Genomic DNA, 17,718 nt, shown 5'->3' with positions numbered 1-17,718 from the left:
CAATGGGTCCCTAGGTCTCTCTGCCATTGTTCTCGTAATTTTTGGAATGTGTTAGGTAGTTTGATGCACAGCTTTTTGAATGTCAGTGATATAGCTTTTGAGTGTAACGGTCCGTCTAATAATCGGTCTTCCAGCGGTGATGCCTCTGGTATGTCCGTTAGATTGGGTAGTGCCGTGATGAGGGTGTGTCTAACTTGCAGGTATCTGTACAGTTCACCCTGGGCCATTCCGTATCTTTCTCTAAGCTCCTCAAACCTGAGAATCAAACCTTTTTTAATCAGATCTCCGATATTGGAGATTCCTATAAGATCCCATTTAGCAAAGCCGGGTTGATGACATAAGTGTCCCAGTCTCTGTGTATACCATAGGGGCGTGGCTTTTGTGAGGACATTTGACCATCCCAGACGGGAGTTCGCTTGATGCCAGATCGTCACCGTGTGAGATGTGGGTTCAAAGTATCTCTTCTTGTTTACTTTTGAATATAGTGCCCCTAGATACCCTGCTCGTCCCGTTTGGTATCTGTTTAAAAGATAGGCTGGATATATAGGTGAGCAATAGAGCCAGTGATTCACTACAACTAATTGAGACGCCAAGTAATAGAGTCTTAGGTCTGGGAGGGCGATGCCTCCATTATACCACCCTTTTGTCAGTTTTCTTAATGCAATACGAAGAGACCCGCCGTCCCATAACCGCGTCAGAATCGCACTCTCTATTTCAGAGAAGTACGTATCCGGGACTCGGTGCGGGCAATTCTGGAGGATGAAGAGAAAGCGTGGGAGGGCTAACATTTTAAAAAGAGCAGCTCGGCCCACCAGTGAAAGAGGTAGGGATCGCAGTGCTTCACATCCACTCGTAGGCGGGACAATGGGGGTGCCAAATTACGGTCATAGAAAATATTGGGGCTCGATTTTATGTATATTCCCAGATATTGGAATCCATCAGTGGCCACTTCCACACAGCAACCAGCAGGGAGCCGAAGGACCGGACCCCGGAGCACAAACAACACCGATTTGCTCCAGTTTATGGAGTAGCCGGAGTATTTCTCAAAATTTTTGAAGATATTTAAAACCCAGTGGATGGATCTATATGGAGCGGCAAGGTAATGCAGAATGTCATCTGCCTAGAGGAATATTCGGTCGTCATGATCCTCTGCCCATTTCAGGCCTCTTACCATGACATCTCCCCTCACCCAGGCCGCCAGGGGTTCCAGTTTGAGAGAAAAAAATCAGGGGGCACAGGGGGGCATCCCTGTCGGGTGCCCCTTTATAGTGTGAATGTGCGAGATGTGTAGTTGTTCACTCGCACTTGGCCCTTTATACCTGTGTAGAGCAATTTCACCCAGCCCAGGAACTTCAGACCGAAGCCCATTCTCTTCAGGACTTCAAATAGTTATGGCCACTCAATAGAATCAAATGCCACAGAGGCATCTATGGACAACACCACTGCATCCTCTTCCATGTATTCCCGACGTGCGAGTACATTATGGAGGCGCCGGATATGAAGTGCTGTATACCTCCCTGGCATAAAGCCAGATTGGTCCGGGTGGACCAGGGAGTAAATGACCGTGACCAATTGCAAGGCAAGTACTTTCGCGAGGACCTTAGCTTCTACATTAATTAGCGAAATCGGTCTGTAGGTCCCGCATTTGTCAACAGGCTTCCCTGGCTTGCGAATCACTACTATGGAGGCTAAACGTTGATCCTCCAGGAGTATTCCCTTTTTGTAGTTTTCGTTATACATGGCCGTTAGGTGAGGGGCTGTCTGAGAAGCGACCATTTAAAAAAATTCGATGGGGGTCCCGGTTCGCCCCATCGCCTTCCCTGACTGGATTTGGCTTATGGCCTTTTGGATTTTCTCATCAGTCAGGTCTTCGTCTAGGGTATCTCTGTCGGTATCAGAAAGCGTCTGTATGTCACTGTCAGAAACGAGCTGACGGGAGTCTTCCGCCGTGTAAGTAGTGGATGGGGAATAGATATGCTCCAAGCATCCTGCAAAAACGTCAGCAATATCCCTTGGATGTGTGACTTGCGTTCTGTTGGCTAGAGTCAGCTGGGGAACACATCTCTCGCCTTGATCCCGCCTCTCTAGCCAGGCCAGGGTTTTACCAGCCCTGTCTCCTAGTTCGTATAATCTATGTTGAGTGCGAAGTACTTTGGCCATCATTTGTTCCCTAGTTTTAATCTTATAATCCTCTTGTTTAAGTGTGAGACGGTGAAGAGTGTCTTCTGAAGTTGTCCTAGCGTTGTCCGCTTCCAATTGCTGGAGCTCACTTTCTAATTGTACCAGCTGCTGGCGTTTCTTATTGATGAATCCCATCTTGAGTGAGAGTGCTTGCCCTTTCAGTACCACCTTGAAGGCCTCTCAGATAGTGAGCGCTGAGTCAACTGAACCTACATTTTCTTTAAAGTAGTTAGTTGTCTGATTATGTAGTTCCTTTTTATTATCGGGGATTTTCAAGAGCCAGGGATTTAGGGTGATTGTGGCCCGCGGCTGATGATTCCCATGTGTGAATTCAATCCTTACCGGGGGAGTGATCCGAGATACCCCTCGGCAGATCCTGGGGAGTCCGGAAGTGGCCAATTGAAGCTGTGTAGGTCAAAAAATAGTCAATACGGGATAAGCTTTTGTGTGCACTAGAAAAATAAGTGTATTCAGCTCCATCCAGTTGCAACATGCGCCACACATCAGACAGTCCCATGGCTGTGGTGAATTCTTTCATCAACACATTCGGCCTCGCCCTCGGTCTTTGTGGGCATCTATTTTGTCGGTCGTCCATTGTAATAATAAAATCTCCCCCCAGGAGTAGGATACCAACCGGGAGGTCTGTTAATATCTTACCCAGGTCTGTCAGTGTCTCCTTAGCCAGTGCTGGCGGCAAGTATATTGAAACAATGTTGAGTGCCCTCCCCTTACATTGTGCCTCAAGGACAGGAAATCTGCCCCTGAATCAGCACGATGCCTCTTCTAGTTTCAACTCACTGCCTGCTCTGCAGTGCCTTCATTCCAGAGGAAACACTGTGATGTGGGGTCAGAAGACCCGCTTTGCCCCATGCCTCAACTCTACACCAGTCACACAGTCCAAGGAAGCAGCAGTTTATGGCCCAATCCTGAGCTCTTTGGCAGCCACGCGGGCAGGATGCACGATCCGCTGGTGTTCGGGGCTCCAGTGGCGGCCCCGCCATGCAGCAGAACGAGGCCCTGCAATCAGGTCGCGGTTCCGGGCCCTTCACACCATGCCGCCACCCCGACGTCTAGTAGTGCGCGCGCCCAAGATGGTGAAGGGCGCGCGCCATGCATCAAGAGCCCGCGTCGAATCGGCGCCTGTCCCGGCCCGCTGGAGCCTCGGAGCGCGGCAACACTGGAAGCGGACCTCAGGACCAAGGACCGGAGCTCTTGGCAGCCAAGGCAAGTGTTGGTGGCTGGGGGTATGCAGACTTATGCGGATTTTACGGGAGTGGCGCAGCGGAGCTCAGCTACCGTACAGCCATCTCCCTTTGCAGTTTGCCCCCCCCCCCCCCCCCCCCCCCCCCCCCCCCCACGGACAGTTTTGTGCTACAAAAGTGCTCACTAACAGCCACAACCACAATCCTCTTTATCATCTTTGACCATGGCCACAGACAATATACTTCTACCCTAACCCTTACAGAATCCCTCCCTAATCACCTGCACACCTTTTTCCCTCCCATTTTACCATGTACTGTCAAATAAAACCAAATAAAGTACACTTCTGCACAGCCCCATCCCCTCGTGCTTAGGAAGTAGTGTTGTTTGGAAATAGAGGCACTAGTTACTGCTGGAGCCTTTACACATTTATTGGCTTTAGTCCCCTGTCTCCTTTCTCACAAGACCAATCTCATTTAGAACTGCACCTATCTCTCTTTCTACAGATTTGAAACTTTGGAGCCTGAGATGAACAACCTTGCATCACGAATTGCAGCAGTCAACGAGATTGCTCAGTTATTACTAGATGGTGACCACCGGAACAAGGATAGCATTGCTGCCATGCAGGACCAGCTCAATGGCAGGTATGTGTGTCCTCTGCAGCAACCCATGGGCAATATTATTGCAAATTTAAGCTATTCTGTCTGTGCTGTATTTGGGCTGTGTTGTTTCTTTTTGCATTTCCAATCGTACAGCTCTCTACATTCTGTGGCTGTGATTTCTTATATTACTAAAATGCTACAACTCTTGAGCTTGCCCTTTCTGCCTCCTCGTTTCAGTACTGTGCTAGCCTTTTACCCTCTTGCTTTGATTTCCTCATCTAAAAAAACACTTTGCTTTAAATTGATTTCCTTTAGTGTTGTCTATTTTTCTGGGGCCTCATCTACAAATCCCCCAGTACTTAACCAATTGACTGGTGCCCTTGCCTCTTAAGTTGACAATGGAAGCCTGTCCTTTCAATGTTGTGTACAAGGTCCCTATTGTTTTCAAGTAATGAGTACCCTGCCACCTAGTGGGAGACTAGAAAATGCTCTTTAATGCTGTTGTTTGCTGGATTGCAAACATCCATCCACGTTGTGCTATCCTTTAGTGGCCACGCAGCCAGTTTGCAAAATCTAACCTTGGCAAACATTTTTTCTCATGTCTGTAATCATCCAGTCCACACCTATGTTTTAGAGGCAACCATCCAGATAAGATGTCAAAAGAATTGTTTGTCACAAATGCACTGCAGAGGGGACCTAATGACCAATCCTGTTCTATGTTTTTTTTACCTGAACAAAGCAGGTAAGTAGGACTTGATGGCCATTAGCAAAGTCCTCAGCAGTCAGCGAGGTTCTGAGGCTCTCCATATATAGGGCCATTCCTCTCCTGCTTGAGGTACCCACTCCACTCTGAGCCCCTCCGTTCTGAGCCCCTCCGTTCTGAGCCCCTCCGTTCTGAGCACCTCCATTCTGAGCCAAGCCACGAGCCGCTCCAATCCGAGCCGCACCATTCCACACCACCATACTCTACCCCACTCCACACCAGTTTACTCCACACTATACCTATCTTTTCTACGGCACTCCACTCTCTTCTACGCCACTTTACATTACGCCACACCACTAACGTTTAGCCATGGTATACAACATATACAGCTATAATGGAGTCTGGACCCCTTGGCCATTACCTACCCTGCTGGACATCGGACATTGTTTTTCATGGTTCTTCTTGGTTTATCTGTCTTTCACACCGACTGCTTGGTCCCCCCTGATGGACTTTCCCCCTCGTACCTGCCTCGACTCTATCAGCATTCCCCTCCCCTGTTTTCCTTTCCCTTTCTCTGTTCCGCCACGCACTAGTAATGTATACTACTGTGCTGTTGTGGCTTCGTCATGTGTTATGTGCTATTCGCTAGTAACTCTTGTTGTTACTTTGTAATCACTGTGTAACTTATGTAAAATGTTTGTCATTTGTAACTCGCTGTTCCTTATGTGAAGCGCTCTGATACCTCTGAGTCTAGCCAGCACGATATGAAACTAAAATAAATAAATATGACTAAAAGACATTGACAAAACCAATAGATCTCGCATAAGAGCTGAATGCAGCCAGGTTGGAGAAACCTAAGCGCGCGTGTGTGTTTTGGTCAGCCTGAGACGGCCAGCCAAACACATAAACACTTAGGAAGTGCACAAGCACTCCTCCTCCACCCTCGCATGCTATGTCCAGCCATGCACAAGCTGGATCAGAGCCAGCAAACGAAAAAATAAAACAATGCTAGATCATCATTTTATTTTACGTTTGCTGGCTCCGTGCCAGGCAGTGGGGCGACGCTCCTCTGCCATTGTGGAGGAGCTGCCACAATGTGTTATCTAGAACTCCTGAGCATGAGCATTTGTCCTCGGTTAAGGCTGCAACTTCAGGAGGGCCTCCTGTCTTAACAACAGGGCAGGGCCTTCCTCCCAAATCTATCCAATCTACATTTCCATGAGAGAGATTGAGTGGCAGCAGTTGATTGCATTTGATTTGCTGCTTGAAGTACTAGATGCCATCCTGGTTGTCAGGTGCCCTGCCAAAAAATCTATTTATGCCAGGTGCTGGAGAACATTTGTGCCCAGCATACAGGTCCCATATAAGCAAAGCTTTCAGATGGCCCTTTATTTGTATTGTCTTCAGCCCAGCCAGGCCTTACATTGAACACTACGAAAAGGTATTTGGTGCCTCTTTCGACTTTCCTTTGTTTGCTAACCAACTGTCCTTGTTTAGATAGTCTGTTATGAGGTTCATTACCGGTTAGACATAAATTTATCCTGTGACGCTGTTTGTGTTACCTGAAAGAAACAGGTTAGTGTTAGATTCCTTACCTTAGAATATCTCCAGGCGTCGGACTGGAACCGAAAAGTTTTTTCGTCAGCAGTAACCTTGCGCGTCGGTAGGCATCGTCTGCGGCTCCGCGTCCGTCGTTGGCGTCGTGATCGCCGGGATGACGTCGTCGGAGTACTTAGATGCTGCCCTCGCGCGCTGACGTCCGTTCTTTTTTCTGCGCCAGCAAGCGCAGATCCGGGAAGAGCTAGTACCCTAGTAATTTTTTGTCTAACATTTTGGCCTATTTTGGCTATTCTTTTCGAGTCTATATCGACTCCATATCAACTCCTGGTGCCGGTAGGGATGTCTGGATTCAAACCGTGCGACGCATGTCACCGCCTGATGTCAGTGACCAACCCCCAACGCCGGTGTCTCTACTGCCTCGGGGCTGACCACGACGACAAGTCTGGCCCCGACTGCCGGGCCGTGACCTCGAAGGCTAGGCGGGAGCGGTCCCGCAAGCTCCTCGAGATCCGGCAGTGGGCTCCAAGTCCTCACACTCAGGTAAGTCAAGGCACTCTAAAAAGAAGTCTAAGCGTCTTCGCTCTTCTGACTCCCCTCGCTGGTTGTGTGACGCGGTTGAGTGTTCGGGTGACACCACCCGTGCGGCTCTGCCAGATCCGCGGGCGTTGCATCTGGTCCCATACCCTCCAGGTCCCTGCACTGCATGCGACGCCAGAGGAGATACGTGACTTCCTCGTGGCCATGAGGATGCACTTCCCTCCGTCAAGGCATGCTGCGTGCCTTCGGGCCCTGCAGACCCGACTAGGGGCCCTAGCGGGTCGGCGGGGGCTTCAGCGCCATCATCAACTTAGGTCCCGATGCCGCAGGGCCCCTGGGGGATCCAGGCCTGGATCCCAGTCGACGCCAGTTGACCTCAAGCCTCCTCCATTGACGCCGACCCTGATGGTGTCACTCCCGGCGCCGTCTTCGGAAGACGCCGCCCCCGGTTTCAGCCCCAGTCCGGGTCCAGCGTCGGAGCGGCACCGCTTGGCGCCGTCTCTGGCTTCAGTGGGTGAGCAATTCACCTATGATCCTGCTCCGTCATTTCTGCCTGTTTTTCAGGACACGGATGAAGGGGAGTACTGGGAGGGGTCTGAGGACCCTCTGGCACAACAGTGCCAGTTACGTCAGGACTGGGCAGATGAGCTGGGGGAGGCCAGTGTTCTGGATACATCGCCTAACACTGGATACATCTCTCCTCCCTCCGTGGCTACGGAGGAGGGTGCTACCTATGGTGTGGTGTTGCACAGGGCAGCCAAAGCCTTGGCTCTTGAGCTCCCTGCAGTGGCCGTGAGGACTAACCTCCTCACCGAGGTGCTTCAACAGGAGTCTAAGCTGCCGTTCAATGAATCCCTCATGGACGTTCTGATGGGCGCTTGGTCCAAGCTCTCCATAGTGGCCCCAGTGGATCAGAACGTGGCCCAACGCCACTACCTGGCTCCGGGCGACCCCTGCTTTCTGTCCGTTCACCCCACCCCTGAGGGACTGGTGATCCAGGCCTCTACGTCCCAGACCGCGTTCCTGACTGCTCCTCCAGATCAGGAATCCAAAAGGTTTGACCAGTTTGGGAAGAAACTGTTCTCCTCACTGAATTTGGGGTTGTGGTCCATCAACACAGCTTGCTTTTTAGGCCGTTACACCCATTCCTTGTGGGACACGGTTGCGGACGTACTGCCCCAGTGTCCGGAGGAGGCCCAGGCACGGCTCGCTCAAGCACTTGCAGCAAGTTATTCAATCAGATGTGGACTTGATCCCACGGACATGCTTGGCAGAGCGATTGCCACGACAGTGGCGATCCGTCGCCACGCCTGGCTGAGGTCCTCCAATTTTTCGGGGGATGTCCAGTCCTCGCTCATGGACATGACTTTTTGGCGACAAACCAGACCGTGCGCTTGAGCGTTTCAAGGACTCCAGGGCTACAGCCAAGTCCTTGGACCTGTGGGGCCAGCGCCATCAGACTTCTGCTTTTCGCCCCTTTCGTGGCCAAGGAAGGGGCGTCCCCACAGGTTCGTTCAGCCACAGGCCGCAGAACCAACCTCAACGCGGTCGCGGACGTGGTAACCGCCATGGCGGTACAGGGGTACGACGGAAAGGTCAGTCCACATCCACTGTCGCAGCATCTACCTCAAAGCCTTCCTAGTCCAAGCTTTCGGGCCCATTCAACGCCAGTGGGGGGCAGGGTCCGCCATCACCTCCTACCATCACTTCGGACAGGTGGGTGCTGCAAATCGCCCGAAAGGGCTACTCCCTCCCCTTCGAGGCGACCCCTCCAGCCATGCCGCTGCAGTACCACCGCATGTCGGGGGATCACTTGCAACTTCTGCAGGAGGAAGTTACGGCCCTCTTGGCCAAGGGGGCCATCGAGCATGTTCCTGGGCCAGAAGTAGGACATGGTTGCTACTCCCACTACTTTCTGGTGTCCAAGAAGGGCAAAGGAGGCCTACGCCCTATCTTGGACCTCCGGAGTGTCAACGGCTTCCTCCGGAAGGAGAAGTTCAAGATGCTGACTTTAGCTCAGTTCCTGGCTGCCCTAGACCCTGGAGACTGGATCGTAGCGTTGGACTTGCAGGACGAATATTTTCACATCCCCGTCGTGCCGGCCCACCGGCGCTACCTGCGCTTCACGGTAGGCCACAAGAACTTTCAGTTTACTGTGCTCCCCTTCGGCCTCACCAGTGCCCATCGGGTGTTCACAAAACTGATGGCTGTGGTCGCAGCTCATCTGCGCAGATCAGGGGTTTCAGTCTTCCCCTATCTCGACGACTGGTTGTTGAAGGCGGGCTCGCCCCAGTCAGTCGTCTCCCACCTCCAGAATACGGCAGATCTCCTGCACTTGCTGGGGTTCTCCATCAACGTGCCGAACTCACACCTGTGCCCCTCTCAGAAGCTCCTCTTCATCGGAGCGGTTCTGGACTCTGCACAGTTTCAGGTTTATCCTCCCGAGCAGCGGGTTCGGGATATTCAGGCTCGGATTCCGATCTTTCAGCCTTTATCCTGAGTCTGGGTCAGGTTTACTCTGCAGCTTCTGGGGCAGATGGCCTCTTGCATCCTGCTGGTGCATCACGCCAGGTGGCGATGCAGGCTCTGCAGTGGGACCTGAAGTTTCCGTGGGTACAGCATCATGGCAACATGTCCGACCACGTCCTGATCTCGGAGGGCACTGCGTGATAGTTGCAGTGGTGGCTCACGGACCGCGATTGGGTCAGCGGCAGACCCCTCTACCTTCCCCAACCGGAGCACGTAGTAGTGACGGATGCGTCCCTCCTGGGTGGGGGGGCCACATGGGAGAGGCGGAGATCAGAGGCCTCTGGTCTCCGGCGGAGTCACGGCTCCATATCAACCTTCTGGAGCTGCGGGTGATCCGGCTTGCACTGAAGGCATTCCTTCCCTCTGTCCGGGGAAGTGTAGTGCATGTGTTCACGTACAACACCACCGCCATGTGGTAATGCAACAAAGAGGGCGGAGGGGTTGTGGACCCTTTGTCAAGAGGCTCTGCGCCTCTGGACATGGCTGCAACACCAGGGCGTCACCCTGGTGGTTCAACACCTGGCAGGTTCCTTGAACGCCAGGGTGGACGAACTCAGCCGCCGGTATATATTGGATCACGAATGGCGTCTGAACTCAGACGTGGCGCAAGGTCTCTTTCAGCAGTGGGGAGGGTCTTGTTTAGATCTATTCGCCACCGAAGAGAACGAGTAATGTCATCAGTTCTGCGCGTTGGAATTTCCAAGGCGGCACTCACTCGACGACGCTTTTTTCGTCGCGAGTGTAGCTGCGGTCTGTTGTACGCCTATACCACAGCTGCTCAGAGTGCTGAAGATCAGGCGAGACTGGGCCCAAGTCATTCTTGTGGCTCCGGACTGGGCACGAAGATACTGGTATCCCTGATTTGTCTGCCTCTTCAGGACGACCTTCTGTCGCAGCAGCAGGGGGCGGTCCTCAACCCGAACCTGTCCAGTCTCCACCTACATGCTTGGAGATTGAACGGCAGCAGTTGAGGCCATGTGACTTGCCTCCTGAAGTCTGTGATGTGATTCTGGCAGCCAGGCGTCCCTTCACAAAAACGGTATACGCCTGCAGGTGGAACAAATTTGTGGCATGGTGCACAGCAAAGGCTGTGGATCCACTTTCTGCCCCCCTTTCAGAGGTTTTCCTCTTCCTTCTTTCTCTTGCCCTGTAGGGCTCTGCTCTGGGCACTATCAAAGGCTATCTCTCTGCCATTTCAGCCTTCTTAAGGCTTCCTGATCAGCCTTCTCTTTTCAAGTCTCCTGTTATAAATAGATTCTTGAAAGGCATCTCACACGTTCCCTCCTGTTCCCTTCGTGATCCCTCAGTGGGACTTGAACCTTGTACTAACTTATCTGATGTGCGCTCCCTTGGAGCCACTTCATAACTGTCCTCTTCGTCTTCTGACTCTTAAAACTGCATTCCTGGTAGCCATCACCTCTGCCAGGAGAGTGAGTGAGCTTTATGCTCTGTCTTTTAAGCCTCCTTTCCTCTCTGTCCATCCGAACAAAGTTGTTCTGAGGACTTGTCCTTCTTTCCTGCCTAAGGTGGTTACAGCCTTTCATATCGGGCAGTCCATCACCATGCCCACCTTCTTTCTGCCTCCACATCCCTCGAAAGAGGAAGAGAGGCTTCACCGTCTGGACCCAAAACATGCGCTCTCCTTTTATCTAGACTGCACACGCCAGTTACGGGTGGACGACCAGCTCTTTGTTGGTTTCGTGGGTGCTAAGAAGGGACGGGCGGTGCACAAGCGGACCATCTCTTGGTGGGTCATTTTGTGCATCAGTGTCTTGTAGCAGGGTTTCCGTTCTCCCACAGAACTGTGCATAGAGATCTAGAACCTCAGTGAGTTAGGATGATCCAAAAACTCATCTCAGTGTCAGAAATCTCCTTACCTAGCTAGCTACAGTGTCTCATGGATCATTATGGAATGATCCATGTCTTAGACAAACCAGAACATGATCTTTAGAATACCTCAGGAGTCGTGGAACACATGAACAGTCTTTCGTTATATAATCATTTCAAACCAAAAACTGGGAGTCAAAGAACACAAGTGCAAGTTTGAAATATTTATTATTCAATGCAAAGTTCTCAAACGCAGTATCTTGTATAATACCAAAATGCAGATTATAAAAATCAGAGTCAGCAGCATAGTCACTAATCCATAGTAAGCAAAAGGTGCTAGCATGTTATAATGCAAATCTATAGAAATCTATATCACCTATATTTCGCGCACCCTATCTAGCATATTATTTTATATCTAAGAAGGTCTCATTCGGGCTTTAGCAGGGCGGCCCCATACCTCTCAATGTCAGTAGGAGCAGATCACATCAACAGCTACCAGCTCTCTTCATGCGCAGCACCAAGTGTCTACGTTCATTCCGTGTAACTCTATCTTAAACCCGCGTAGAGCCCAAAATGTTGGCATCAACCTTATTTGTGTTATGTCTAATGTGGTGCGAGGATCAAGCCTCCCAGCAACCTTGTGTTAGGTTAATTTTAGAGTGTGCAGCTCTCAGTGTGCAGACAGTTGTACCAAGTGTACCAGGCAAAGCTGATAGCATAGAAATAACATATTATTCTCAAATAAACCACCTCACCGCTTCTAGGGTGAAGGCGACAACAACAAGTATGTGTCGTGTGCAAAACTGAAGCCGAAGGAAAAAAGGCTGTTTAAACATGTAATGCACTCATGCTAACTTAACGCAATATATGTAACGAAGTATCCATATGACACCCCCCCATTGGTCCGAGCACCGTCAAACATAAGGGAAAAGGCAATACTAAATCAGATACAAAAATTGAAAGCAAAGTTCAATAATCTTGAGCTAAAATAAGCTAAAAATATGTATGAATGAATATGTATGAATGCCTACAGTGGCCTCAAGTCTAAAAATAAAAACAAAACTTTCGAACCAAAAGTTATTCGCCAGGTCTCAAAAATATGAAATTAGGACCAGGCCGCATCAATCCAAATGTCTGTAAGAGAAAAAACAAGGCACTTATCCGATATCCAAAGTCATGTGCCACAATGACGTTAACCCCAGCGACATCACGTGATTGAATTCTCCATCAGCTGAACACACTCCATCTCTCCAAGTCAGCGAGGGGAAAGTCATATTTCACAACAAAGCACTCCTCCCAGGCATGTCATGAATGGAAAGTATATGCAAAGAAAGTTGCAACAGCCTCCAGTATGAAATCACTGCCATCATCCGAAAATAGTTCAGCAATCCAATTCAGCAATGGGAAAGAACATACGTGCTCTTCCAGCATCGGATCCTCCTGTAACGCCAGAGGACAACTCGGTGGGTTCACCAGATCGCTGTGTGTCAGAAAGGCATCCGCCGCTGCAGAGATCTCCCATTGGCCCAAAACTCCATTCATCGCTGCCAAGGCCATAACTCTTTCGCCAGAACAGATCAGCTCATGAGCCACCACGGGACGCATTAGTTGATCAAAATCGACGTCAGGAGCAGTCCTCAAGCATAGGCACAAATCAATGGCCCAATCGAACTCGCAGCTCAGGCAGTGAAACACAGGTTGGCCACACGTGAAGTTGGTGAACCGAAATGACAATCTATAGGCCGTGCTTAATGCTGCAAGCGGCAATGTTCCATAGTAATTGAGCATCCGATTACGGCACAGTGTCAGGAGGCGTTGAACAACGTCTTGCGCAGGATGGGCATCCATGTTTTATGAAGAAAAACACCAACAGAATGCCTGCGGCTACAGCCAGCAACACAGGTAGTCCACCAAACAAGCTCGAAAAAATAGTGTGGAAAAACGTGGGAATGATACCAAAAACTTTTTCAAACGTAGTCACGAGGCCACTGCTCACTAACTTGAAAAAATGTGCAAGCCCAGTCGTTGAAGAAGCATTAAAAATCTGGTGTACCAGCTCGCAGAAATGAAACGGCAAATCAGTATTTAAAAGCGCCTGCACCTCTGTGCGGGTGTTGGCTATGTGAAGGACTTAAGTTTCCCGGGCCGAACTCAGGGTCACTTGTTTTTGAGACAAAAGGGCCCTTATTCTGCTTAAACCATTGAATTTTGCTTCCAAGGTTGGAATCCGTGGCCAGATGGAGACATCTAAAGACCCATGCGTGGGTGGGTATAGAACATTTTTGCAGCACACCACACGCTCTGATACAGTTACCACATAAGCCACACCAATTAATAAACCACAACATAATTCGTTGTTTAAAAGCAAATAACTACCATTAGCTAATAATGTGAATGTGGGAACCACTGCTGGAACTGGCTTGCCTTTTAAAACACATGCTAAATTTGGGCGGTCCTGATTACAAGAACCGTGTAACTGAATGTGTCTGCATATTAATGAATGGTCAGGTGACTGTGTGCATTCCTCACCATTAAGATTCACTTCTTTCCCATCCTTCAGACATCTGTATGTGTATGGTAATGACAATGCCTCATGTAGGAATGCATTGCCCAGTGGTTCATATCGTCCTATAGCAATATACCGCATACAGTTAGTAAATTTATATAAAGGAAATGGTAATGTAATTAAACCATGAATAAGCCACGTGGCAGTAGTGGTTTCAGCAACAGAAAAAGGCAAGGATTCTAGCTTCTCAATATGTAACATAGAAAATGAAGCATCACGCATTGAAAGCATGCGCTGTTTTTCAGTAAGATTAAAAGGGGCTAAAAGGGATGAAACGTTCAATGAGGTCCAGGGAACTCGACCAGCCTTAATTGTCTGGAGAGTCCAGGCAAACTGCATTACAGAACGCAATTGATTTTGACCATGGTATAACGTGGACACTTCATCATGTACTATATCAACAACAGAAGAAACAATATTATCCAATGTGTAAATTCTGGAAGAAAGCATGTTAATACTGTTATCGACCACTGCAAGCACTTTTTCCAAATTTGCTTGATCAATAGCCCTCAGGCGTTTAGCTGCTTCAACCTGTGAAAATTTCCAAATTTCATTGTAAACAGCATAAATAAAGCGTTTAGACCTACCCCTAGTCGGGCCTTTTATAAAATCATTTAGCTCTATATTCTCATTCAACTGGGACAGATGCAGTTTAACTGCAGCTAAAGTGGAATGTTGTAACCAGTTCTGACACAATTTGCCTACTGAATATGTTGTAACAGTGTGATCTGTTTCAAACCTGGGATCTGGCCTGATGTGTGTAAAACCTTCAGACAAACCCAAAAAACGACGTTGGCAAGAATCAGAGCTTCTTTGCCACAAAAGCCACCCATCTGGATCAAAACTGGAAATATTAAAGGAGGAATTCTGCAAAAGTGCTTGTATCCCACTGATGGATAATGTAGTGAAATTACTCCAACCTGAATATTCTTCCAAATCAGGGATAGTAGGGGTATTTAACTTTTTAGATGTAGCCAATCCAAAACATGTTGTTTGGGAAATAGTAGAATTTAAAAACAACATGTGATTCGGGATGAGACATGCACGATGCAAAGCCTCAGTGCCTTGTACCTGCCAATCTTTGGTACCCCAAACCGATTTAAGGTCAATAGCATCCTTCCATAACTCATAGCCATCCACAGATAGCCTTTCTAGAAAGGACTTTGAATACAGCAATTTTGTATCAGTAAGTCTAACTTTGGGCATGAATTTCTGGTTCACTTTAAAATAAAACGACTCAGGATTTGATTGATTAAAATCTGTGAAGTAAGAGTATTTTCCCAGAAATGTACTTGAGCTCCCCTGTAAAGGAGTAGGGCAATGTTCCCACTGAGTGTAATTCACAGGAACCCTCCTGGAACTTGTCTTGTGTAAGAAATGATTTCCATAATGTTGATAACAAAACAAATCACCATAATTGACAGAACCTAAGTACAAATCCTCATCATCAAAGGCCGCATAATATTTCAAATCAGAGAACAATGCTTCTACGGCCTGAAGATCCCAATCATCAGAACGAATATTTTGCTTAATCACATCTCCCATGTTTACTCTAAGCACATTAGGAACATTAATAACTTCTGTGGGGCCATGTATCTGAAACCTAACCGCATCCCACACAATCCCATCAAGGACAGGCCAAGCAGTAATCTCTACTGAATGTAAGTCTCTCTTTAGTCTGTGTGCTGAATGTGAGGAGGAAAGAGGGGCCAATGTTCCATTAAGGTACCGAATTCCTGTTCTTTCTTTCACATAATGGCCATCGATCAGGCGGAAAAAATAAAACACAAAACCAATTGACATAAAAAGATAAAATGAAAATAGTATCAGCCAAATGTATGTCCAAGGTGGAATTAAAAAATGTTTTTTAAACAACGTGGCATATTTTGCAATAGTCGATGGTTTCTTTGAAAGTTCCGAATCAGAGTCAAAAGAGAATCTGGACTGGTTAGCCAAACGAGCATGTAAATCGGACATAGATAAATCAGCAGGATCTGCATATGTCACTTCATCAATGTTAGTAACAGGAATAGTATTTAATAAAGGACTGGATATGGCAGGCATCTCGAGGGACACCTCCTGATCTGCACCAGATGTAATAGCCAGCACAGAGTGCCTCACCATGGAAGGACAGGATACAGCCGGTGTCATGCTATGAAGAATCGGCCACCCTGTGTGTCTTGACATTGTCAATAGAAATAAATCTGTTTTCTTTACGACCTGGAAGTGGTGGTAAAATGACTGTTCTTGTGCCCTTCACTCCAAGGACTCGAACTGGTGCACGATACGAGGGACCAAACTCTTTCTTGTTATCGATCTTCTCTCGAACCAGTTCTCCAACCTGGGGTAGCCAGCCAACTACCGGGATCTGCAACGCATCATCCGATGTGGAGGGCAAGTGTTCCTTTGCAAGACTGTCTCTGGTCTTTTGTAGATCCTGTAAAACATTGCAATGTTCATCTACGTCAAAGGCCGCGGCCTGGGCCTGGCAGTCTGCACCATCAAGGTCCGGGACGTACATCTTGATACCAAAGAGCATTTCGTATGGGGTCCGCCCACCCAGAGACCTTCTAGGGAGATTATTAAGCGCACGCTGCACGCCATAGAGGTGGGTCAGCCAGTTTCTACCAGTGCCTATAACACGGGCTGTCAAAGATTGCTTTAAGTCGCGGTTCATTCTTTCTACTACAGAATTGCCCTCAGGCCTGTAGGGACTTGAAAACTTCACCTGTACTCCCAACGAAACCATAGCATCCTTATACGCCTTAGAGGCGAAAGCCGGACCCTGGTCCGAATGGAAAGCACCACAAGCAAAGATTCCCACAAAGACACGCAAATCCTTAATGACAGTTCGCGAATCAGCGCTTCGATGAGGCCATACCCATTCAAAGCGTGTGCATGAGTCAACTGCTACTAAGATGTATTTATACGCAGTATCAGAAGAAAAAGGACCGCAGTGATCCAAATAAACACAACCAAGTGGTTTATTAGAGATGTACAACTGTGTCTGAGGCGGACGCGCAGCAGTAGAAGGCTTAATCTGCTGACAAATGTCACACATAAGGACATAATCGCGCGTCTGTTTGTACAGTCCCCGCCACCAGAACCTCTGATGTAGCTGAGATACAGTGGCTGAGACGCCCGCATGCGCAGACGCCACACCTTCATGAGCCGCTGTAATCAGAGACGCTCTGCGATCCGAGTTGGGAACTAAACGCTCTCCAACTTCAGGAATTTTCACATAAGGAACCTTATCGGGACTTAAGTGGTATGTGTACTTCGAAGGGAACCCCCCAGGATATTTACCTCCCTTCTCCGTGGCAGCCACAGCTGCCAAGATGTCATCATCTATTTTGCTTTTGGACCTCGTGACTGCTGCAACTAAGTATTTTGATACCGCTGACTTCGCTGCTTCATCAGCAAGCGAGTTGCCAACAGCGTGGACCCCCACGCGCTGGTGGCCGAGAGTATGAATCACAAACACGAGCGGCAGTTTCTCTTTAAGTTCCGCCACTCGGACCCAGATCATTTTATGTTTTATTGTGCTACCCTTGGAATCACGAAAATCATTCTGAATCCAAAAGAACAAGTTCTCATTGTAAGACTGGACACAGTAGTAAGAATCACTTACGATTAAAGTCGTCACACAAGGATCAGCGTACTCCAATGCAAGCATCAGAGCACGGAGCTCAGCTAATTGTGCGGTGCAGTCCCCAAGCGTCTGTGTGTGCACGACACTGGACTTGAACTCATCGTTCACCATGGCACCGACCACAATGGCGCAAGCGGAAACGTAGGCATGTTTAGAGCCATGCGCAACCTGCGCCGAACCATCCGTGTAAATGATACAATGGAAATCCTCCAACGGCCGCATTGCTAAAGGAGCAGGATGAACAAATTCATACTGTAAATACTCCTGCGACCGTAAAGCGGCGTCAAAAATAAACGTGACATCCTGAGATGTCAAGGATGTAGCCCACTGAATCCACCGAGGGTGCAAAGCTTTAGAATTC

At 48.8% G+C, this 17,718-nt stretch overlaps 1 protein-coding gene across 2 annotated transcripts in view; it reads left to right on the top strand.

The window, feature by feature from the left end:
* SPTBN2 (spectrin beta, non-erythrocytic 2) overlaps nucleotides 1-17,718 on the top strand; it is a 994,900-nt gene that overhangs the window by 638,924 nt on the left and 338,258 nt on the right. For both annotated transcript variants that reach the window (XM_086938557.1, XM_086938558.1), the window contains exon 15: nucleotides 3,888-4,025. In XM_086938557.1, coding sequence (XP_086794683.1) covers nucleotides 3,888-4,025 — 138 coding nt within the window. The remainder of the gene's footprint in view (nucleotides 1-3,887; nucleotides 4,026-17,718) is intronic.

Source organism: Lissotriton vulgaris, chromosome 9 (assembly GCF_964263255.1).
Source record: "Lissotriton vulgaris chromosome 9, aLisVul1.2, whole genome shotgun sequence".
Lineage (NCBI taxonomy): Eukaryota > Metazoa > Chordata > Amphibia > Caudata > Salamandridae > Lissotriton > Lissotriton vulgaris.
Note: the sequence above shows the minus strand (reverse complement) of the source record. Positions and strands in the feature narration are given on the sequence as shown.